This window comes from Calidris pugnax, unplaced genomic scaffold (genome assembly GCF_001431845.1).
Source record: "Calidris pugnax isolate Ruff unplaced genomic scaffold, ASM143184v1 scaffold18, whole genome shotgun sequence".
NCBI classification, from domain to species: Eukaryota; Metazoa; Chordata; class Aves; order Charadriiformes; family Scolopacidae; genus Calidris; species Calidris pugnax.
The window spans coordinates 10,498,256-10,522,239 of record NW_015090812.1 but is presented as its reverse complement, the minus strand read 5'-3'; the positions used below and the strand labels follow the sequence as shown (position 1 = coordinate 10,522,239).

The 23,984-nt window shown below is 42.4% G+C and overlaps 1 protein-coding gene across 18 annotated transcripts in view; it reads left to right on the top strand.

The window, feature by feature from the left end:
- The window catches only part of PTPRF (protein tyrosine phosphatase, receptor type, F), a 378,493-nt gene that overhangs the window by 111,624 nt on the left and 242,885 nt on the right, over positions 1–23,984 (top strand). For all 18 annotated transcript variants that reach the window (XM_014939286.1, XM_014939284.1, XM_014939281.1 and 15 more), the window contains exon 3: positions 14,371–14,532. In XM_014939286.1, the coding sequence (XP_014794772.1) occupies positions 14,448–14,532 (85 nt within the window). In that variant the 5' untranslated portion in view covers positions 14,371–14,447. The remainder of the gene's footprint in view (positions 1–14,370; positions 14,533–23,984) is intronic.

Here is a 23,984-nt window from a genome sequence, read left to right as displayed (position 1 = left end):
AGAAGGTTAATCTGTCAGGAATTGTCTCTGCAAGCTTGGAGGACAGAATTAGCTTTATTATGAACAGCAGTGCTTCGTGAGGAATAGCTATTCAAATTCCTTCATGTATTCTTTTTAAAAGGGCTGTAAACAAATTGTTTCTCATAAACCACCTGCATACATAAAACACATTTTCTATTGCCAGCATCTCCCAGAGTTGGATTGCTGATTTAGCCCTGACAGTGCCCTGGGTACTTTGTTCTTCCGCTTAAAAAGCTGATCATTGATACTTTTCCAAATGTTTCCATGTCTTTAATGTTAGTTCAAAACATCTAATGCATTGCTCCTGCAGGCAGAGAGGATACCAGCTGCAGCGGGCGAGTTCCTGTTCTGTCGCCTCCTCTGCTACAGTCAGGGATGGCCCCTCTTCTTCCTGGGAGAGGTTTGAGATTCATTTTCATTAGAAGACAGGGGAAAAACAGGAAAGGGAAAAACAGAAGACAGATACATGAGTCTGTCACAAAGCCCTTTTCAGAAACCTTCTCTTCCCTCTGAGAAGAGAAAATTACCTTGTACATTGCATATGATTTAGGCTCAATTTTTCTTCCCCTTCACATTTCAACTCCAAAGAACTTTTCTTTAAAAAAGGATAAAGTATAAAAATAAAACTTGAGCCCAACCTGTCAGCAAAGGGTAACGAATTCTGAAGCAAAGCCTCTGGGCTTTGAACCTTTGCCAGTTGACCCCTAAAATGCTGCTGGTGGGTCCTTCTCTGCCATAGCTACTTTTGAAACACTCAGTGGTTGCTTAGCAGGTAAAAAGACTTTGCTTACTAGCCAAGGGGTGAGGGAGCAAGATTCTTCCAAGGAATTTCTGGGTCAGTATCCAGGTCAGTGGGGAATATCCTGGAATTTCTGACCTGAAATGTGTGGCTCTGTCTGCAGTATCAGCCTTCCTCCCGCTAGTAGGTGTTGGGTAAATTTGAAGTGTTCCCCAGATGAACTATTTTTTTCCAAACTGTAGGTGGGCTGCCTTTACTGCAGGGAGTTTTATGGCTTCTATGTGAAGAGAGACTTTTTCACTGCTCTGTCCTCAACCCATTCTGTTTTGGGGTCTTTGCTTCTTGATGGGTGGGAGCATTTGCTTTTGCTGGAGCTGCTCCTACCTTCCCCATCAGTGACACAATGTTGGCACATGTCACTTCAAATGGGCTTATATTGGTGATGCATATGCTATGACAACAGCAGAGCTGCCTGTTACCTGACAAGGATCCAGGGGTACAGCCAGTCCTGTACTTGATGGGTGATATTTCCTACGGTTTCTAAAATGTAATGCTCTAGTGCAGAAATAGGGGACATGAGTACATCCCAAAGACAGACTGGCTTCCCTTCTGAACAACTGTCCTGACCTTGTTTGTTTTGGACTTAGGCACCATAAAATAGCTTGTTAATTGCTGCTCATTTAGAATTATAATTAGGTGTTACCAGATGAGTTCTGTAATACTACAATTAAAATGTTATAAAAAATTTTGTGGTTTTTAATACTTCATAAATTGGTTAAAATTTAATTCAAAGTACACTGATTGTGAGCTCTCTGAGTATGTGCATAATTATTAAAACCCACAAGGATAAAACCAAAGCAAAGATCTCTCACAGAGGATGTACCAGTAGAAACAACTGTGTCTTTTGCCTCATGCTGCTGGGGAAGGTTTGAGCAATGCAGAATCCATGGACCAGCTGAAGGTCAAGCAGCCAGGGATGTGAGCTCCAGCACCAGGAGGAAGGAAGGAAAGTCAGGGCTCTGGTGACCGCCCTGGGGTAGGAAAGAGAAGGGTGCCTTTGAGAGCAAGGTACAGCTGAAACCATTTGGGGTTTGATTATTGCCTCTGCGAAATGCAGGGTGCCTTGCATTGAGAAGAGCTCTTCGAGTGGCAGCAGATGCCTTAGGCTTTAGAAAACCCATTATGTTCTGGGTCATGTCTTACCAGATCAGGACTACCTTAGTTAATGTGATGCAGAGCGCTGTGCTAGTGCAAGCATAGGCTGGCGATTCTTGATTCAAAACATTTTAAGGGGATAACTTTGTCCTGCCTTCCTACCCGGACTGAAGCATAGAACTGGCACAAACAGGGTGTTGTGTGATCCAGCTAATTCAGTAAAACCGCCCCTCTGCTCATGCCTGGCTCAGGTCCACTTTAACTAATGGGCTGGGCACGTGTCTAGAAGTGATGGACATAGAGCTGTGGCCTCCGAGCAAATGAGCTTTCAGAGGGAACGTCATTTAAACCACTTTGATGCATTAGTCTGCAGGTAAGAAAAAGCTTGGACATCTGGTGGCATTGCATATCCAAAAGTAAATGCTTAAAACTTGGAGCATGTTCCTCATACATGGCTAAGGGCCTCGGAGCCGTTGTTTATTGGCAGCTGAGGAGTTGCTCTGCACCACACCGCTGTTGATTTGATATGTTTAGATTTGGTGAACAAGGTGCTGCATCTCGTGTTGTTGGTCCCACACCAGTATCAGCCACGTGGAAGAACAGGAGCTGTTTCCCTTCCTTGGACCTGCACTTAACTAGGTCTTGCTTAAGCTTTCCTTTGTTTTTCATCAAGCCTGGGTAATGTCTTTCCCCTTTAAGATCTGTTTCGTTTTTTTGCTGGAAGCTTTTTGCCTTCAGGATTTTACGTTCTGGCAACTAACAAAATTAAAATAGCTTTCCTCCTAAGTACTGTAAAATGTACATTGAATCTGATTTCGATGGCTCCAAGTATGCGTTTCAGCACACTAATGTACGAATGGATTGAAAAAACAGCTAGTAGTAATTTTCTTTCCTTAGATTTTACTGAATGGTATCCCAAGAAGCTGCACATTATGTGTATTGCCTTTATGTTTTACTCAAGGTCACATAAAGGTGGTGGCCTGGAAGGAAAGAGTGGATGATTTCAATAGTAAACCTGCAAAAGTTGCCACAGACAGCATATGGGATGTCTTATTTTTTGAAGGTCTTTCCATCTGCTGTTGGCAGAGTCTCCATTATGAAAGGGCAGTTTGTGTGAGGTACATAATATTAATTTTTTTTAGGTTGATCTTTTATTAGAATTCAGGTTTATCTTGACTCAGACTATTAGTGTGGGACCATTCCCCTGATAAAGAGAACACATAGAAGTTGTAAGATCTAACTGAGATACAGAGGAAGTGCACTTAAAGTTTGGAAGAGAAGGAATTTTCGGGATGGAATTCTAAAAAACAAAAGCAAGCTACCTGCTGGTGGAAGCAGAGGTGTTATGGTGGAGATTTTTATTTGGATACCTTAGTTAAGATTGAGCTGCAACACTTGAAGCTTCTAGAGCCATAGGATGTCAAGAAGAATTATTGATGAAGGGTGAAGAATATCCTGTATCTGTCTGTGCCATGCTAAATGTAAGAACTGATCTCTCCTCCTGACTCTCGATTCTAGGTATGCCAGAGCCATTGGAAGTAGCTACATAGCTGTCAGGCACTCAGTACCCTTGGCTACCAAAGCACATTATTTCTAAAAATAAAAAAAAAAAATGCTGCACCCTTCACCCACCCCCACCCCCCATATATTTAGCATGGATTTTTATGGTGGATGGGGGTCCATGGGACGTACAGGATCACTCAAGGCGCAAAGAGTAGTGAGTCATGTGCAGGGGTGGTGATGATGTGCCCAACTTACCCAAGAGGTAATGTTGTTGACTTTTGCTGTCTGTTTTGAATTTCTTTCAGAGGTTGAGAGAGGCAGTCATACAGTTTCCTTTAAACGTGCACAATCTTTTAGCCTTCTGCCTTTTCTCATCTTTCCGATCAGAAGCAGATCAGGTTGTGCATCCTTGATAAGGTGGCAGACAGCCTGGATCCGCAGCCACGTGGAGCCTTGCTATCTGCTGCCTCTCAAGTTTTCAGCGCTTGTGTGTGCTGCAGTGCGTGCTCCACACGGCTGGGTTTACTTGCAAGAACGTGTGCATGGAAACGTGAGCATGGAAGCAAGTTTTGGCCTGTCTGACTCCATGGAGCCCTGGGATTTGCTTTGTGGCATGGAAGATGGCTGGTCTGTCCAGAAAGTGTTGGATTGGCGGCAGCCTGGATGCAGCTGTTATCTTGGTCCCTCCAGCCAGGAAGCAAATAGGAAACTACTGCTTTCATCTGCCAAACAAAGACGACTTGTAAAATATATTAATTGATTTTTCTTCCATCAAACTGTTTTCAACATACAGTCTCAGATCTAAGTGAGACAAAAATCTGATGTCTAGAAGTTTTGTGTGTCTTACTGTACAGAATATGATGCAAGAAATCAGAATTTAATTTTTAGCCTGAAGTGCTACTGAATGAAGAAATTGTATTTTTGGACTGAGTCAGAGTTAAGACTGACTTTGCTACCATTAATTCAGGATTTCTTAATTTACAGAACTTTGGCTTCTTCATTTTCAAAAAGTGTTATATTACACCTTGGGCTTGATTTTTATTTACATCCCTTTAATATGGCTTGGGTACTATGTGGTGTATGCTACCTCAGAGGGTGTTTTCTTTTGCCAAAGCAAAGCAAAGGGGCCATAGTAGAGGGGAAAAAAAAAGAATAATCATAAATTTAGCATCTTATTACAATAAGCGTGATTGCGTCTTGGTTCCTTTATAGGTTACAGAATCAGTTTTCATTTTTCATACAGAAGGCAATTGCATGAAACTTTTGCTTTCATAGTTCCTGCTTATTAGTTGCGAAGGGAATTTCTGGGTGCTGTCTTCCATGGTAACAGCCAAATGCCTCCAGAGCCAGAGGACTGCAAGATGCTGGGGGCGTTCTGCATGGAGAGAATTCAGTTTAATAAATGTAATAAGCCCATTTACCCTACCAGGCTATGTTAACTACCTGCATATAAACTGAGAGTACATAATGTTTGGGCAAAGGTTAGAGAAGCAGTTTGTAGGAAAGGCTAGCTCTGGAGCACACCAAAGCAGCAGCTATTCTTATTTTAGCCCTGAGTAACACACACAATAATGGGGTTCAAGAAGTATCTGTGGTTGAGACAGTAATAACAACTATGATATAATTAACTTCAAAACCCTTTAGGAGAGAATAATTCCAAAATCTAGCATTGAAAATGTTCATAGTTTCACAAGATGAGAATTACAGAAAGTTTAATTGGATATATAAACCCTCCAGTAGGGCATACGTTGTCTGCTAAATGATGGCGTTAGGAAGAAACCAGCCCTGTGGCAGCCTGCTGCTTTTTTCTCCTGCATGGTCTTCGTGCTAGCTGGCATGGGATGCTGTGAGAGGAGCAATGTGCTGCTGGGATCCGGTCTGATGTAGTCATGCTGCTCCTCTACTGGTGGTGACCATGTCTAGAGAGGACGGCAGCCAAGATGCATTTGTGAACTTGCCTCTTCACGGGTGCTTGGTGGACCTGTGGAGAAGGATTATCATCTCTGCTATTGGGATCAAAGCAGTGAGTCCTTTTTACTCGATTGCCACACGGGACAGCAATTGCGAGATGGTGGGCTGAGATTTTGTTGCCAGCATGTGTGCGCTTTCCAGAGCTTGACTCAAAATAGCTCTGTACACAAGAGTCACTCAGTGAGCTTAGTCTCTTAGTCCATGTATTTGTCAAGCTGCTGCTGAGTCAGCAAGGTTAAAGTTGTTTGTAGGATCCTCACATGTCTTCATGAGTGGCCACGACCACGGTGTACGTAGTGCAAGAGTACAGTCATTGAGCTTGGAGGGGCCAAGATCAAAATGTTGAGAATGATGCTAAATTTCAGAAAGGACAACTTAAAAGAAAGTGAACAAGTTACTCAAAGCATCCCTAAAATTAAATTGGGAGAACATAAGAGTAGGAAAGAAAAAGGTGGTGGTGGGGGAGTGAAGCAGTTCCTTGATGTGGTTTGAAACCAATAGCGAAACATAAGAAAGCAAGCTGAGAAAAGCAGTTAAATTAGCAAGGCTGGGGATAATTCATGCTAGCTAGATGGCAGGTTTGAGAAGCTGTTTGAGATGAAAATTTGGAAATCCAACTCCCAGGTATTAGTAATAGAGCATATAAAGTATAATGAATATAAAAGGAAAACGGAAAGATCCAAGGTAGGCTTTGAAGAACTAACGACTATACATAGAAGATAAATAGTTTAGGCAAATCACTGCCATTGTCTTGTGTGAAAATGGATCTTACTGGATGACAAGAGGTTAAAGATGGCAATTAAGGAAGAGAAGGGTACTGCTAAAATGGGAAATTATTACTTTCCATCAGTTTTTATCTGCTAAAAATGGTGTGGAAGACTTGGTACTTGTTTTGTGCCCAGTTTTTCTAAATATAAAAGATAAGCAAATTTCAGAAATTGAGGTCTTGGCAAAAGCAGATTTGGAAAAAGCTATTAATCTGAAAAGCATTAAGTGAACAGATCCCAATAGTATGGTATGTTACATAAAACATAACTGAGCTTCCAGCAAAAGTAAGGGATTTTTCATTAAGAAGAGCCACTTTTTTTCAGAAGAAAATTCTCTATATAGCTCATACTCTGGTTGAACAAAAATTTACTGAAGAGATAACAGAACACCTGTAAGATCATGTTCTCCTAGGTTCCAAATTTTGGTGGATACTGCAAAGGAAAACTGTTCTAGTAGTTGCTTGAAATGCCCAAGTCTGAGAATAGGCTTACAGTTTGCTCAGTTTCCACAAGGGCTCCAAAAACTTTCTGCACTGAGGCTGCTAATGAAGCTGAGTTAAATGTGTGAATAGAGCAAAAACATTCTTATAAAGAAGAAACTGATTTAGTTTTGAATTTGGATTGATTTAGGATTTAGTTTGGTCTCAAGCCAGTAGACACCATGCAAATCCAAAGGAAGGACAGATTATCTCTCATCTGACAGATCATTTGTATTCTTGCTGTTTTGGTGTTCAGTGGATCTTATATCTGGTCTGTCAGTCTGAGAGATGCAGAACCAGCATGTTGGTGTTGCTGGAGCTAGATGCAGAAATATTGGTACCGCAGCTGTACAGTAAATAGCAGTCGGCTGCAGTGCATTGCAAGCAGCAAGCCCAAAAGGACTGCGTTTCTCAGCTCTCCCTCTCTTTAGTTTAAAACCTCCTGTTCTACATTCTGGATTTGCGAAACTTGGTGCCAAGGTGTTGGGGTTTAGAGGAGAGGGCTTGCTACCTTGTGATTTTAATCTTTACAGCTTTTTCCGTTGTGCTGAAAGCAAACCTGTAAGGGCATGGTCATTTGGATTAAGAATATATTGCCATGTGTGTTGTAATTTGTAGGAAAAGTATGGGAATTCTTGCTTTGTGGCTGACTCATGAGCACATTCCTCCACGTTAGCGGAGTTCTCTGACAATTCAGCTATTCTTTAGCTTCTTTTTAAATTTTGTAGGATTTTCTACCGCCCTGGAGCTTTAATCTGTGCATCTGGTTGCGCTGCTGGGCCTGTTCTGTAAATGTAAAAGACCTCTGTTGAAAGGGCGAGCAATACTTTGCAATAAATGCAATACTTTCCTTCTTTTAAGGAGACTTTACGGCAGGTATTAAAGAGCCCGTGCACTTGGGTAGGGTGATCTACAGCCATCTGTATTTAGTGCTCACTGTGAGTGATGGCTGGGCTTGTGAGGCTCAAGGCTGATCTATATTTTAAGTGGACATTTTGACTTATCACCGTAGTTACTTAACGGGGCCCTTCATAATCCTTGTTCTAGTGGAAAAAATCCTCCTTTTTATCTAGGATTGTCTGCAGGCAATGACACCTTCAAAAAATTAATACCTTCAGAAGCAAATGTAGCCAGTAAGGCAGAGAGGAGTGTCCAAGCTGTGCTTGCATCCTACTTCAATGCTTCTCTTTCCCTCAGCTCCTCGGGTCAAGTTATGATTTTGTGTTCAGGATCACAAAGATCTGTGGCTGGGCCAGCTTGTTGCTAAAGTCTTCACGCTTGGTTTTTTAATGTTGTGCCAAAATAAGGAGAATCTTTTTGAAGTACCTCTGAATCGTTCTTGCTGTTGTATATATTTCCCCATACCATTCTCCCTCTGTTCAGGTCTTTTTTCCTCAGATTATGGGATATTTTTGAGTGTTTCTTTTTGTTTTTTTTTTCCACTCTGTTTTTAGTTTCTATCCAAAGAGATGATGAAACATTTTGCTGCTGGGATCTGTTCTCTCTTCTGTGTTGTTTTTTTTTTTTTTTTTTTTTTTTTGTCAACTTGGGTAGGGTGATCTACAGCCATCTGTATTTAGTGCTCACTGTGAGTGATGGCTGGGCTTGTGAGGCTCAAGGCTGATCTATATTTTAAGTGGACATTTTGACTTATCACCGTAGTTACTTAACGGGGCCCTTCATAATCCTTGTTCTAGTGGAAAAAATCCTCCTTTTTATCTAGGATTGTCTGCAGGCAATGACACCTTCAAAAAATTAATACCTTCAGAAGCAAATGTAGCCAGTAAGGCAGAGAGGAGTGTCCAAGCTGTGCTTGCATCCTACTTCAATGCTTCTCTTTCCCTCAGCTCCTCGGGTCAAGTTATGATTTTGTGTTCAGGATCACAAAGATCTGTGGCTGGGCCAGCTTGTTGCTAAAGTCTTCACGCTTGGTTTTTTAATGTTGTGCCAAAATAAGGAGAATCTTTTTGAAGTACCTCTTAATCTTTCTTGCTGTTGTATATATGTCCCCATACCATTCTCCCTCTGTTCAGGTCTTTTTTCCTCAGATTATGGGATATTTTTGAGTGTTTCTTTTTGTTTTTTTTTTCCACTCTGTTTTTAGTTTCTATCCAAAGAGATGATGAAACATTTTGCTGCTGGGATCTGTTCTCTCTTCTGTGTTGTTTTTTTTTTTTTTTTTTTTCTTTTTTGGACAGTTTACTGAGAATATTCAACATGCACTTTTCTTTTGCTCTGTCTCATTCCATTACTCACAGTTATATGCCCGTGGCTAATTATACTCCTCCACTCCTTTCTTGGTGTTGGTATCCTTCATGTACTTACAGATGGTTATCAAATTCCCATCTTGCTTAGCCAGTCTGTCTAGCACTTGCAACTTGACGGAGATTTTTATCCTTCCCAGTTCTTGCATTGCTTTGCTCATCTCTTCTCTCCAGATGGTTTGAGAGTCTTCAAACCGATGCTCTTGGCCTGCTCACACCTGGGTCCTAGAGGTGATGCCTTTGCTCATGTAGCAGTTCCTTGAGCTTTTGGCTTTTTTACTGTATTGCAAGTTCATATCAAGTTCCTCCCTAAATCTATGCTAGTGTTGCCATCTTCATATATCTCCCCACTGAATCTTTCTAGTACGTTCCCTGCATGTGGGAGTTTGGAGTGAAATGAGACTCATTTTGTCTTTTTTGGCCATATTGCTGTACTCCCCAAGTCTCTTTATATTATATTTCTTGCAGAAAAACACGAAGAAATCTATGCTTAAGGAATACTAATGTGGTGAAGCGAAACATTCAAAAGTCATTAAGTTGTGTGTAACTGTGCTTCAACAACTTCTAATGCGTGCAGTATGATGAGCTTGAATTCTAGGGTGCCTCACGGTCTTCATCTTATTCCTTCAGAGCACAGATGAGGTGTTATGTATGGAATGAAGCAGTTGAGCTGTAGCCATTTGTTGTTCTCACTTTTAATAGAATAAATAGTTGCCTTGTTGCTCTGTGTGGCATGTGCCCCCTCCTTGCTCAGTCAGTTCTTGATTACCATCGTTTGTGTGACACTTCAAAGTATTGTGGTGATGGGGTCGCTCTAGAGCACCGGTTCCCCTGTTGGGTATTTGTGTAAAATACAAAGTTGTGGGTGGGTGTCCAGAAGGAAAGTTTGGTTTCATTATGTGTCACACATACAGTAGATTTGGGAGAAGCTGATGCAGTTTTAGCCTCTTCTTCACTATTTTCTGGGTGGCATCCAGTTGGTATCTTCTGACCTGCATCCTTGGGCTCAGGTTGAAAATGTTTAAGAAGTTTCCACCTTGAAAAGCAAACACAATTGTTTCAGGTTCTTTTATGAAAAGGTACTATTCTGTCTGCAGGTCAGATGAGGACATTGCTTATGCACTGAGCTTACCTTTCTGCCCTGTAAGTTTCTAGAGAGTCTTTTGACTGTGTTTCACAGCAAATGCAGTGTCAGTAGTCACACACACAACTGAACCTGGCAGTTCTGTGGATGTACAGGGGTTCCTGGAGGGAACATTTTTGTGCTGACTTGTTTGGATACTTTGGATTGCCAAGTAGCTTAAACTTAAAAAGTGGTTTCAGTGCAGTATTTTTGTCCCTGGTTTGGAACGGGCAGGCTTATTTTGGGGATGCTTTCCTTCACCACACTGTCCACGGCTGTGACTCACGTGACAATTGCTTCAGTTTAGTTTAGCTTCCAGAAGAGTTCATAGAGGACATGAGCTATTCAGTGCTCGTTTGAAATTCCTCTTGACTCTTTAAAGTTGACTGCTTTTTCTAATCTCTTTGCCGTCTCCTGCGGGACACACTCATTGCCAGAATTTCCTAGTACCATATGAGCTGTTGGTATTCTTGGCTCTGTTTTAAATGAGTCCAGCTTTCTCTGCTTGTCTGAAAGAATCAAACCATGTAGTTTTCAAAAATGTTCTCAAGACCACCTCTTTTCCATCCACCTGCCCCACGGCAAAATCAGCTATATATAAATTAAGTTTGCTATTTTTTGTTGTTGTTGTGCTTTCCTGCTTTCTCATTTTCTGCCAAAGTAGCACTGTGTAGTTCTCACATTGATTTTGAAGCAGAGGCAGGAGTTTAGCTTGCAAAACTCAAAGCTGTTTTTACAAAGCCATCTGGAGTGCTTAGCCTCAACCTCCTTTTGGGTTTCGTGGTCTGGAGTTTATAATATTGCCAGGATCAGATGCAGAAGTAGCAATGTGAATGTATGTTTATTTTTGAAAAACCTTCTTCTACAGTGTCTGGGCTCCCAAATACCATGTTATTAGTAAGGTGCTAGCCAAAGCAGTGGGATTAAAGGAGACCTTCAAATGAAGGGGCTTGAGGTTATCTGATGCACAGGAGAGAATTCCAGATGCAAGAGAGGGCAGCCTGAAGAGGCGTGGGGTTGTTAGAGCAAAAGAAACACTAAGAATCTTAAGAGCGTTAGTTGGTTGGTTAGTTGCTATTGGACTTGATTTTACCCAAGCAATACTGACTCTGCATCACCTTAGCCCATTACCAAAGTCTACCCATATTATTTCATTTATAGCTACTTTCTGTCTTAGGCTTCCTTTCTGCCCCAGAAAAGGAGAAAGCCTTTAATATTGGTTCAAGATGGCTGTTTAAAACTGTTAGAGTAACACTGGTGTTCTAAGGGTTAACTGAGATTCAGCTAGCACCCTGCCACCTTCCCTTGAATATTGAATTGTTTTGTTGGGGGAGAGCACCTCCCTTCTAAAAATGGGAGAGCTGAACCACTGGGAGAGGCTTTTTCATATTTTCAATTTCAAAAGAGAATGACAGCTACTGAGATTTATAAAATTTTAAAACATTCCAATTTAAAGGTCTTTAAATATTGAATACAGACAACTTTTCTATAGGCAGAACAACCATGGAAAGAGGAAGCAGCGAAGTTTGATCCAGTTAAGGGCCAAAGGTGCTCTATTAACTTTGGAGGGACAGACAGCGGTCTTGCATAAGAAAATCTGGCTTTTCTGCCAGATGGTAAATTATTATAGAGCACTAAACAGTTGCAAAAAGATCAAGTCTATAAAGCATCTGGTAGGGTAACTGACAATTCATCAGTTTTGCATGATGCATGTTGTATGTATCTCATGGGCTTGAGAGGAAAGTTATAAATCTGTCAAGCTTGAAACGGGAGAGAAGCTTGATCACATTTGCTGAAAGAAGAGAGAAATTGAGAGGCAGACCTATTCTTTAGCTGGGGTTTTTGTGTTCCTGAGAGTTACACTCCTGAATGAGGGCTGTGGAGGTGCCATTCACATGACTTCTGAGCAATCTGCACTCAGGATACACCATTAGATCAGGCACTTTTGTTGTTAATGGAAGTGAATGAAAGAGGAAAAGCTCTCTGAAAGCTATTCATCCCCAGTCTGGTCTGATACATACCTAAGATGTTTTCAGCACCACCTGTAAAACTTGTTCCCTGTCCTAATCTGAGAGGGTTTGACACACATCATTAGTTTTGACACAGTCATTTCAACCCTTGGTGGTGTTTCAGTCCTCCCCCCCTGCAACCTCCAAGGAGAGTAGCCTCTTAAGATTCTGGCTGCTGTTGAGCCAGATGTAATGCTGCCTAAAGTGTGCTTCAGGGGGTTCGCTTCTCCAGGCTGTACAAATTAGCACCGTATATGCACAATTTAGAGACATAATCTTCACTCTTAATCCAGGCACTTCTTCCCGTTCCCGTGTGGGCCATATCTGGAGAGCTGGCTAACACCGGGCAAACGGCTTGGGGACTGAACAGAGTTTCCCGTTGGAATAGAGCTTATGCAGCTATAAAGATACAGCTATCTGCATCTGCGGTGTAAGACTTGTTAATGGTGCTTTTAGTAATTCTTTGGCGAGAGATGAATAAGGATATGGAGGGTGGAGAGCAACAAAGAGAACTGAGTGTGTGGCTGGTACCAAGAGCCTCTTTTGCAGTGTTCAAAATCTTGCTGCTGAGCTTACTTGGATTTATGCTTTCTCATTGAGATAATAAAAGCAGGATGAGATGATCAGTATTCTCTCTGCATCTAGGTTAGAACTAGGTTATTTTATAAAGTATTTTCAGATGTCTTGGCTGTAGAAGACGTTGCATAAATAAAGATTTCTCTGTATTGTGTGATATTATAACGTGTGAAAAGATTTACTGTGCAAATACAGTAACAGAATGGAGAAGAATCATGATCTGCTGTTTGTTAGTACAATGCGATGTAAATATTTGCCTAGGTAGACTCTCTTGAGATTTCTTGCGGATTTCCCTGAGCACCAACATTGCTGGCATTCATTGAATGCTGTGTTTTTGTCAGATGTAAACATGTTTGTAACATATGATACCGCCATCAAAGGCTTTGTGGTTCTTAAAAAAAAAAAAAAAGTGGTACAGTTAATCTTCAAAAACCTCAGCAACATGCAGAAATACCTTTATTAGAGCAGTCTTGAATATGTTTCTGAAATGTCTGCCAGTATGAATAGAATGGTGGGTCATGCCGTGTACAGTCTGTGCACTTGCAGAAACTTTGCTTCAAGGATACTCATGGGATCCAGAATCTTACTTACATGCACACCACTGAGTACCTACCTCATTTCACCAAGGCACTGTTGAAGACTTGCGAAACCTTTGGGTCTCAAGTCCTTTGCCCTCTGCAGGCTGCTGAATCTCGGGCTGGCATCTGCCTGCATGAGGCTGTTTCACTATTAATGCTGTATTGTCAGCTTTTGGTAGCTCCTGCAGGTTAGTGAAGGAGAATCTTCTTGACTTTTGAATGACTCTTGAGCTTGCGTTGAGATGCCCAGCACTGAAAGAGTGAGCACCTGTCCTTGCTGAGCGTCTTCGCTTTGAAGGAATGGAGCTTGCTGGCTCCTTTAAAATCTGTCTTAACAGGCAGACCTTGGACTTTCCGGTGAACGTAAAATGAGTATATTCTTCTGAAAAGATAAAGAAAGCAGATATACAGAAATACTGTTTGTTTTTTTTTTAAATGCCTGCCTTTTTTTTCGTTGCATGTCAAGGAATTTTCTGTATTTCTATATCCAAGCAGACACCTAAGTTAAGCCAATTTCCAAGATAATTTGCTTTGTTTTTGGAGAAGGGATATCCAATCCTCTGTCCTTTTAGGCAGTCCTCCTCTCCATTTTTGGGAGGTTGAACTGTAGGTGTTTGAGTAAAGCTTCTCTTTTTAGACGTTGTTCTTAACCTTCTACTGTGAGGCTCTGGTAGCCCTGTGAACCAACAGATGATTCAGTTCAGCTTCTGTTTCTCCTGCTTGGACCCGTTGAGACATGTCTGGTGTATACCAGCCCAGCTGGATGGGCCAACCTACGCTTAACATGTAGTTGACCACAAGCCACCCCTACATACGCAATCAAGCATGTCTCTCTTGGGCAGATGGATGAGGAAGAGTTACACAAGCTTAAGACTATTTCTTACATTGTAACATGCACCTTCAGGACTATTTGTTGTGAATAACAGCTAAAGGATGTATTAATAGCCCATAATAGAGACTGAACATGAAGATAAACTTGGAGATGGGCGTGCATTTATGCCTCGTGACCCTTGAAAAGAGCTGATTGGATTTGGGGGCATCAACGTGGAGCTATGCTGCTCAAGCAGGAAAGATTGTTAAATTATAAAGTGTCTGTAATTGTGCCTTTGCAGTGCAGTTTGGTTTATCAGCACTTAATCTGTGTGTCATATTTGCTCATTTTCCTTTTTATCTCTTTGTTTGCAGGAGTAAGTCTGTGTCTGTAACACTGGATGTACTGACCACTTGCCTCAGACTGAAGAGGACTTGCTCTACTTTGGAATATGGTGCCTAACTTTTGCGTCCCAGTACTCACTGTGCCAGCAGCCATCCTCTGCTGCTTGATGCTGCCTTTAGCAGGAGCAGACAGTAAGTAACATTCCGGTTTTGGAAGCTTGAATACCTTACAGAATTTCTCTCAACAAATATTAAACCTTCTTGGTTTGTACTAGAAACACCGAGGACTGGGATAACGCCCCCCAAATCTCTTCTTTTCCAATGTGTGCAATGCAGATAAACAGTATGTGTGCGAAGGGGCAAAAGTAGAACTAAAAAGGCTGACAAAATTTATTCAAGCGCCGAAGAATTTCTGTAGTAGCTGCAAGATCAAAACCTGACAGTTTGATTTTTAACATGTACAGATGAGTAAAGAAAATTGGGGGCGGAGGAAGAGAGAAATATTGGGGTCACAGTAATCCCTGTTACTTTGTTTTCCTTGTTCTTTTTCCAGCTCTTGTAATTTGTGTAGTACTGAGACATCTCTCCTGAGTCAGCAAGTGTCTGAGAGCTGTTGGGGAAAGGGTGCAAGTTTTTACCTTCTAGTGTAGCTCTCCTACAGCGGTATTTCAGCACGTTCCCTTGCGGTCGTGCTTTAAGCTGTATTCTGTCCATGCCCGTTCCCCTGACAGCCTCACGGTGCTGCTGTGACTGGCTTTGATCAGCCCCAGCCAGGCCAAGGAGAAAGCTTGTGTGCGAAACGCCCTTGTGGACACGCAGGAGGAGAAACTTGGCTGATGGTGGCCTACTGAAAATACCTTGAAGTAGGAATTTCCCATCAAATGAGTTGTGCGGAGCATAGGAAACCTCCTGGGTTCTTTGCACAGTATTATTTTTCGTAACTCACTTGTGTGTATTTGTGAGGTTATCCCTGGGTATTTGTGTGACCCCTTTCCTCTTCTTTAACCAGTAACCGACTTCTCAGAGTTTGTCCAAATGTTTGCACGTTTGTTGTAGACTCTGGCAGCTGTGAATACTCCGTGCCTTTGGAAGCACCCAGGGCTCCTGGGATACTTGAGTCAGAGCAGAGAGGTGACCATGATGCACCTCCTGAGCTGCCACCAACCATCTGCTTCTCGCTCCAGCTTTAGTCACCAGGCTTATAATTAAGATGTAATTTTGTAAAAGTTGAAGGAGATCTTGATTCATGTTGGTAGGAGCCTGGCTGAGTGGAGAAAGCGGATTGGGGGTCCTAAGTGTCCTTGATTGAGGGGGAAGGAGTAAATTTAGAGAAGCTGGAGAGAAGAGTGAAGGGGAGGAATGCGAAGGAAGATACAAATTCACAGGTTTTGTTGTCACTAGGGATGACTTGCGGAGGCAGCAGGTTAGCGTGTAGTCTCTATGAGTGTGAGCTGCCCAGTTAAACTGGGGGCAGCAGCTGCCTCCTTCCTCAGCTTTCTTCTCTGGCTGCTGGTGCTGCTGGAAGATGCTTACTTAGATCACTTTGTCTACACGTTGTAGCCCATTTTGGAGTCTGACACAGAGAAGTATACGTTTAATGTTTTAAGGTGTATAAAAATCCTCCAAGGTTCATTATCTTTATCCTGGTCCCTGCAAAGGAGAGAGGCATCACTCCCATCAGGTGTGCAGAGGCTGATGGAGCTTGAGATGTCCTAGAACAGTTCTTGGCCCGAGGATGACTTGCAGCAGACATGGCTTGCTAAATTTATGGAATACTTCCACATGCTTAAATTTAACAAAACTGGCTGTGTTTCACAGGCCCAGATCCAAATATTGGTGTCTCAGATGTGCAACACTTCTGTGCTGAGAAGCAACCATGTCCATATGTACGCCTCTTCCTCTGGCGCAGACTTGACTCTGAATTACTTATTCCTAATCTAGGAGGCAGGTCTGGAGGACAGCGACCTTTTAACCGCCACATCCTCCACGGATTAACCCAGGGGCTTCCTTGGATGGGAAGTGTTGCTCTGTGTATTTTAGCAGCTTACAGCTTTTCTATTATCTTGTCCCACTGAATCCTGCCACCGACTCCGGGCAGCAGGGAGCTGTGTGAAAGGGCCTGCTCTGCGCCTCTGCAGGGGGGAAACAATCATCCCCAAACCCTGAATATTTCATGTCCTGCCCTCAGTGATGCAGACAGGCAAGGTACGGTAGTGACCGTGGCATTAGGAAGCCCTGGTTCAGGAGAGAAGCGAAGGGCAAGGGGAAGGTATAACAATATATGCACACTGGAGCTAGAGAAGGGGTGCTGTGAAAGGAACAACCCCACCTATGCACCCTCTTCAATTTTTGTGGTCCCCTAAGCATCCTGTTGGCCCAAAGGCAGTTTGTTTGGCTGGATTCCTGATACAATAGGGCTGTTCTTGGGATTTCACTGTGGTTTTTCCTTTTCCCCATTGCAGCGCTGTGTGGAGGCAGTGAAGGGATGGAGAGGCTTTGTATCTGCAGAGCATTTTCTACATTTCCCTAATTAAAAGAAATGTGATAATGGGCGCAGGGTTCTCCCTGCGCTTGAATGCATGGAGTCAGTCCCCAAAACCACTTTTCGTGGGAAGGGTGAGGATCGAGGGCAGGGAAGGAGGGCTGTGGTGGGCTGTGCTGCATCCCTGGCAGCAGGCGGCCGTGGGGCTCGTGGCCGGGCGCTGGGGGAGCACCCACAACCGGGGCTTCCCTGCCTTCCCCCCCTGTGCTTCGGAGCTGCTGCTGTCGCAACACATTTCAGCATCGCCGCCGTAGCTTCCTGACAATTAGGCAGCTGGCAGATAGCTAGATGTTAACGCCTGAGATAAAACAGATTGAATATGTACCGCTGAGCGGAATTAGCACCGGGCGCGCGCCGCGATGCTTCTCCTGGAATTGAGTTCACGGGAGCTGTGAATAACGTCAGCGCTGAGGAACTGAAGGGGCATCCAGAGGTGAAACGCGTGCCAGTGTGTCAGAAAAAGAGGGGCTCTCGTGGTGCCCCCCTGCCAGCAGAAGGGGAGTGGGGGTTTCCCGGCCGCTCTGGGGGGATGCGGGAGGAGAAGGTGAGCGGGAAGGGCCATGGGGTGCATGAACGGTGGATACAGGAGTGCTAATTTGGCAGAAAGCACTTTCAAATCCTCCCCAGCTTTTACAGACTGCAGTAAGAAATTATTAAATTTTCTCTGTGATCTGACTGTGTTTCTGTCAGGGTGACCCTAATTCCATTAGAGCAGCTCGGAGCTGATTCAGGATGGCTGTTTTACACTTTCTCCCTCAGCTTGCTTGTGTTGGGGTTTTTATTTAATGCACTCTGTGCTTCCCTGCCTGTCAGCTTTTGATTGTGCATGGGAAAAATGGCTTTGCAGATTTCATTTAATGTTCAGTTCAATTGTCAGGTAAAAGATACTCTTTTCCAGCTTTTGGAAATATGTCATTTACTCTAATAAAATAAAAAACAACAACAAAAATCCCTTCTGAAAACAAAATGCAGACAAAACAGGAAAAAAAATCAATACTGTCATCAGAAATCATCAGCAATATGTTTTGTGTTTGGCTTGGTTTTTTAAAAATTAGGCTTTGTTTTTGAAGTCCTGGGCACAGCTTCCATTAGCCAAAGGAAGAGACTAAGTGACCCTTCCGAAGTCTTTTCTACCAAAAATACATCATGGTTTGTCTTGCACAGAATTTCAAAGGGCTTAAGGAAGAAAACCACTTCAAAAGTGACCTTGTAGAAGGAAAGAACTAAGGCAGTATTAGGCCAACTACCTGCGAAGTGATACGTGGTAAACAAACAATTTGCACCTTTTGATTTCTAAAGATGGAGCAAACTTGTCTTTTGCTCAAGGGGGTGTGGGAAGCTGGCGGCAGTGAGCTGGGGCTGGTCCCATCCCAAAACCTGGACCAGAGGATGCTCCGCTGCTGCCTCGCATCTCTTTCTCCTTCCCGGTTTTTCTGTTTGCCTGCCTGTCCCCAAACACTGCACGTAGTGATTATGTGTAATTGGTACCATCGGATCCAGGTATTGCAGCACAGGTAAATACTAATTTTCTGCAATTCTACCTTGACTAGATTGACAAATTCCATCAGTGAAAAGAACATGTAAAATATTGGTTAGGAAAACCCCTGTACCTGAGGCATTGGGGTTGCATCATTAAGGGACAGGTTGAAATATTAACCACAGTTATTGAGCAGCTTTATTTTTGGTGTTCTTCATGCATCATATATATTTAGCTATAAATGGATTCTGCACTTTTTCATAAAATATCTAAATCCTCCCAGCTTGTAACTGAATATTGTAGACGTTGAGGAGGAGGGCTTCTGTGAGAGCAAATACCATGTATGGAGTAGACGACAGATCCTTCTCTGCATTCATAGCCCTACCCCTTTTAGCTCCAGCACTTTTGGGAGTCGTGTGAATTTGTTTGGGTAGATACCTACAGCAGGTCACAGCATTGTCATTTGTCTTGTTTTATTTGTTGTTAAAGCTAACATCATTCATCAGTCACCATCGGCTGCTGGGTCAGAGGTCTGCCTAGCCCCAAATCCCTTAGCCAGCAGTGGTCGGTACAAAGACCTGTGGAGGATGTAAGAGCAGCATAAATATATAGGGATCCCATCCTGGTGTCATCATTTGGCCTTCAGCGAGTGGTGGCTCCTGTGCCAGAGGGGTGGTGTAGTCACTTCAGACAGGCTCACTCTGGGTTTTGCTCTCAGGCAGCTCTGAGAATGTCCTCACTCTTCAGGGACATCCTGGGGCCAGGGGTTTGCATGGAGACCACTGTGTAGGCTCTGACTTTTGCCCCCTGGCTCCGTGTTTAACCCACTCGCTGCTGCTCTGCAGGGCTAAGCAGTCTCACTTGCCTCTGGCGTCGTTCAGACTCAGCTGCGTAGCCAGAGTTACTCTCGTGCCTTCACAAGGGAGTTCCTATGTTTAAGTGTCCATGTAAGTTATGCGGCACAGCGGCAAACGTTGAGGGGCTGATATATTTAATACACGTTCTTTGAGAGACAGCCTGCTTGTTGGCTTGGTGATATAGAAAAACAGTAAAACTACCTGCTTAAAATTTTATCTTCAGTGTGGATTCATGGATTTTAAGGCCAGAAATCAGATCAGTGTAGTCATCTACTCTGACCTGCATAGCGCAGGCTGTATAATTTCAGCTAGTGATTTCTGCATCTACTTTTAACAGCTGGGGATGAGCTAGCACATAGCTTTTAGGAGGCTATCAAATCACAATTTGAAAACTAAATGGCAGAGAATTTACCCGTCTCCTATGTGATCTGTAGAAATGACAAGTAATCATTACTTCCACACATCTGTATTTATTTCAAGCTTCATTTATGCATTTTTTGGGTTCAGACACTGGATATTGTAAACTGTGTCAGCTGGGCTGGAGACTCCTGCTACTTAATGCCATCTCCCTGAGAAGCAAGTTAGAGTGTAGGAGTTAGACAAAGTGAAAGTTTGTCCTTTTTTGTTCTGGAAAAATGGATTGGTCTTGGGTTTTTCTGCTCAGAGATAATTTTTAGAGTTTGTCACTAATCTTCCAGAGTTTTCAATATGGTTTTTTAAAGTCAAGGGACCAGGACCAAGAAGAGAAGTGGCCACATCTTGCCACAGTATGATGGCACTTTGGCCCTTTTGCCCATAGCGTTGAGCTGGGGGAACAGAGTCCTCCACAATGACCTTTGAATCCCTCTCTGGGCCTCTGATTCCCAGGATGCAAACTCTTATTTCATTAGTGTGACTGGGGTTTTTGCTCATGAATATCTGCCCTTAAGTACATTAAAATGTGTTTTGCTGGATCCCATCTCAAGTAATTCTGTGCAGGTGATCTTCCCTTGCCACTATTAGCTGACGACCAATCTTGGTAAAACTTACCCTTTGCTTTCCACATCTAGTTGCAAGTTAGTTGCATCTGTTCGCAGATATTAATCAGTCGTGACTATTTGCAGAGGCTGCTGTGAGTATTTTAAGGAAATGTCCTGTAGTAGTGATGGTAATATTCTTTGCAGATGGAAAGGAGTGCCAGGAAGCTGATAAAATAATACAGTTTGTTGTGCTCCTGCTTGCTAGTAGTAGTTCTGACGTCAGATGGGCGAAAAGTATGAGGTCTGCTAGAGCCTTCAGTGTTTTAACTGAGCAGTTGTGAAAAGCAATAAAGTGGTAATAGGGATGCTTTTTTTTGTTTGATTATTTGTTCGTTATATTGGTGCTTCAGAATGACACTGTAATGTAAGATGATAAACTCATTTTTGTGAACAACCAAGAGTATGAAATTTGTTTGCTCAAAATGTTAGTCAATCTTTTTTGATGGCGAACATGTTTGGTTTTAAAAAGGGAAGGAAAAAAAAGCATCTGTTCATGGATGCTTTTTCTGTGGTAAGGCGTCTATGTATCAGTAGCTGAAAAGCAGTGGTGTACTTTTAATTGAATGCTGTGTTTAGCCTCTTGTGACAATCAGTGCTTTGTCTATGCCAAAGACAAATCTCATTTATTTTGTTGGTGTGAAAACACCGTAGGGTGTTTACTGAAAGTTTTAAGTCATAGAAATGTCTTTTGCCTCGCATACTTTACTGACATAAGATTACTGAATTAAACCAAGACACGTTTTATAGTGGATCACGGCTTTTCATTTGTATATGAATTGTAGCCTGCAATGTTAGACCTTGCCCTGGATGTCAGTTATATTTGGGCTTCTCTCCCATGGTATTATAAAGAAACAATTTCAGAATATATTCCATTTCATGTAATACAGGCTGGAATGAACTTGTAGTCCTGCTGTGCTTTTTCAGGTGGCCTTTCATTGCATGTTATTTCTCATTATTTCCATTTCTTTCCCAGTCATTAACAATATGACTTCCAGGAATGTATTTTGTAAAACCGGATGGAGACATAGTACACCTGGTCAAAACCTAAAGGAAATGGAAATGCCGCCATTTCCCAGCAGAGGCTCGTGGCACCAGGGGTGACCGTCCTGATTTGGTGCTCTGGATGAAGTCAAGATATCAATAAGAGGTTTAGACTTGGTTTGCCTCTGCTATGTGTGGTTATTCTACTTGAGTCGATACTGGGTTCTCTGAAAGCAGCCATGGTCTCATAAAAAAGACCATAATCAGTCCACTATTGGCACTGGTTAATACTGCAACTTTAAAAGGAAGATCACACTCAGAGAATTCTTCTTGCTTGCTTTTGCTGCTTTTCTTGTATTTTTAAAATTATTATTATAAACTCTGTCTACATGATATGACTGTTGGTTCACCTCAACGTTGAGTGATAAAAGCCCTTGCCTGTTAATTGCCATGCAGGGAGGAAAAGATGACTCTTGAGCTTCTGTACTTAGATATCAGAGTGCAGAACACCTACGTGTTTTCTTTAGATTTATTTTTAGCCAAATTCAGTTCAACTTTTAGTGCAAGTGCTGTTGTGATACTTCTGTTATTTTGAAAAAGCAGTTTTAAAGAGGCCAGGAAATATTCAGCAGCTTTACTTGTGTAGGTTTTTTGCCCCTGAAAAACTCCATTATGTGACCATTTGGAGTCTTGGCATTAGCACAGCTGTGGCTGGCAGGTAGGGTGGTTTGTTTTCAACCGCTTGTCAAACCCAGTTGATGGCTTGTGTGGAGGGGTGACATGAGCATGTGGCCAAGCTCTTCTTTCATTGTAGGGCCACGTGTAAGGCAGAGATGGCCCTTCCTTGGTTTTCAAACTTGAAACCGCAGTTCTCTCTTTTGAGGTAAATGTGAGAGTTGCCATGCATTGATTTCAGAAAGGGTTTCAATTTTTGAGGATGACTATGTATTTTAATCCTATTTAGCATCAAACAGAAGTTTTCAGTAGTTTCAGCATGCAACCTTAAAGAATTGAACTTACCTCATACACTCACAACATTTGAATTTATAGGGCATTTAATAAATGGGGAAGGGGAGGGGATATACTAGCAGGGGGAATCAGTAAAATTTGAAGAGGAAAACAGAGAAAATACTTTCATATTCCCACGTAAAGGACTGGGTTGTCTTGTCCTGGCACAGCGTTCTCATTCTTGGCGTGCTGACTACAAAGAGTTCAGCATGGCTCTCCGGAGGATGACGAGGGTAGTCCAAGAGCTGGAAAGGCTCCCTTTGCTCCTGTTTGGTGTAACAGGTAATGGCCCTGGCTGTTGACTTGTCGTTTGTACATGCTGCGTATAGACTTCCAGCATACTTTTTAATGCTCCATTACACACAGTTTATCAGGGTTACACAAAGTTCTTTAGTTATAACCTGTTGTTTTCAGCTTTTTATGAGTTGTTTCATGGCTGAAATGTGCCCTGCTTGGTCTTCAGCCAGAGTTTAAGTCAGGGGGGCTGTATTTTATGAGTTGGACATTTGTTTTTTGGATCTTTCTGCAAAAATTGTCTTTGGATGCTCTTAAAAACAAAGAGAGTGGAAAAATACTTTTGTACCCTGTAAAACAAACTGTGGTGTTATTCATAGGTCTCAAGCCTAAAATGTCTGTGAAAACACTTGACGTTATTACAGATGCTTGTCAGCAGTCAGGAGAAAATGGAACTTGATCTGTGGAAGGGAGTGACCCATAGAAAAAATAAGCTGCTGAATAACATAAAGGGGATTTCATGCTAAATCATCAAGTGCATGTGAGCGAAGGATGCTGTCTGAGCTTGTGTGTACTAAATTGCCCGCATATTCATTCTGTGAATGTAGCCGGAGCTGCTCTCGTCTCAGCCTTCCGAAGACCCAGAGGTGCACAGCAGAGGCAGTTCTCCAGATCCTACAGCACTCAGCCTGGAACATGGGGAGAGAATTAATTCACATCAACACCGTGGAGTTTGTGTTCTAGTGCATTTGTCTGTTTCTTGAGGCAATTGTGCAAATAGGGAGCTTTCTTTGTTGGAGTTGCTCTGTGGTTGTACAGTAGGCCACAAGGGTTTGGACTTGTCTTTCTTGATGATGCCTGTTGAACCTTAATTCTGCTGTAGTAAATGCATGAAACATTTAACATATTTAACTGCCTAAACTAGTTTTTTGGGTTTTTTGGTTGGTTTTTTTTTTCCAAAATGTTAAGATATGCCTCTCTTCCTATAGTTGCAGAGTTATGTGCCTTTGTTTTAGAAGCAGAGTATGATTTGAGGGCTTTTTACACATTAAGACAGAATCCCTGTGAATATGTATTGTTCAGTCAGCATCTATGCACTGCTCAACGTCTTTTCAATTAGACATGCAGCCTTCTGTTGCAGATAAAGCAATTTTTTTTTTGAGGCAAATTAAGCTAAAATTTCTGGCGTTGTCTTTAATCTGTAGTATGTTGTGTGAGAACAGTTCCCTGTATAATTTTGAGGAATTTAAGAAACTCCACTTAACATATAAAGAGTAATATGCAGTATACCACATGGTGTTTTCCAGCTTATGTCAAATTTCACTAGAGACTGCAAATTATTTTGTGTTACAGTTGTTGCTGGACTGCATCAAACTCAAGGTCCGTTTATCCCAGAATTGCCCCAATAATCCTCCAACCATGGAGTTCACAGACCTCTGATAGCAAACCTATAAGGGTTCATGAGGAAACTACATCTAGAGGACATAATGAGGAAAATACCTCCAACAAATGCTACATATTTTAGG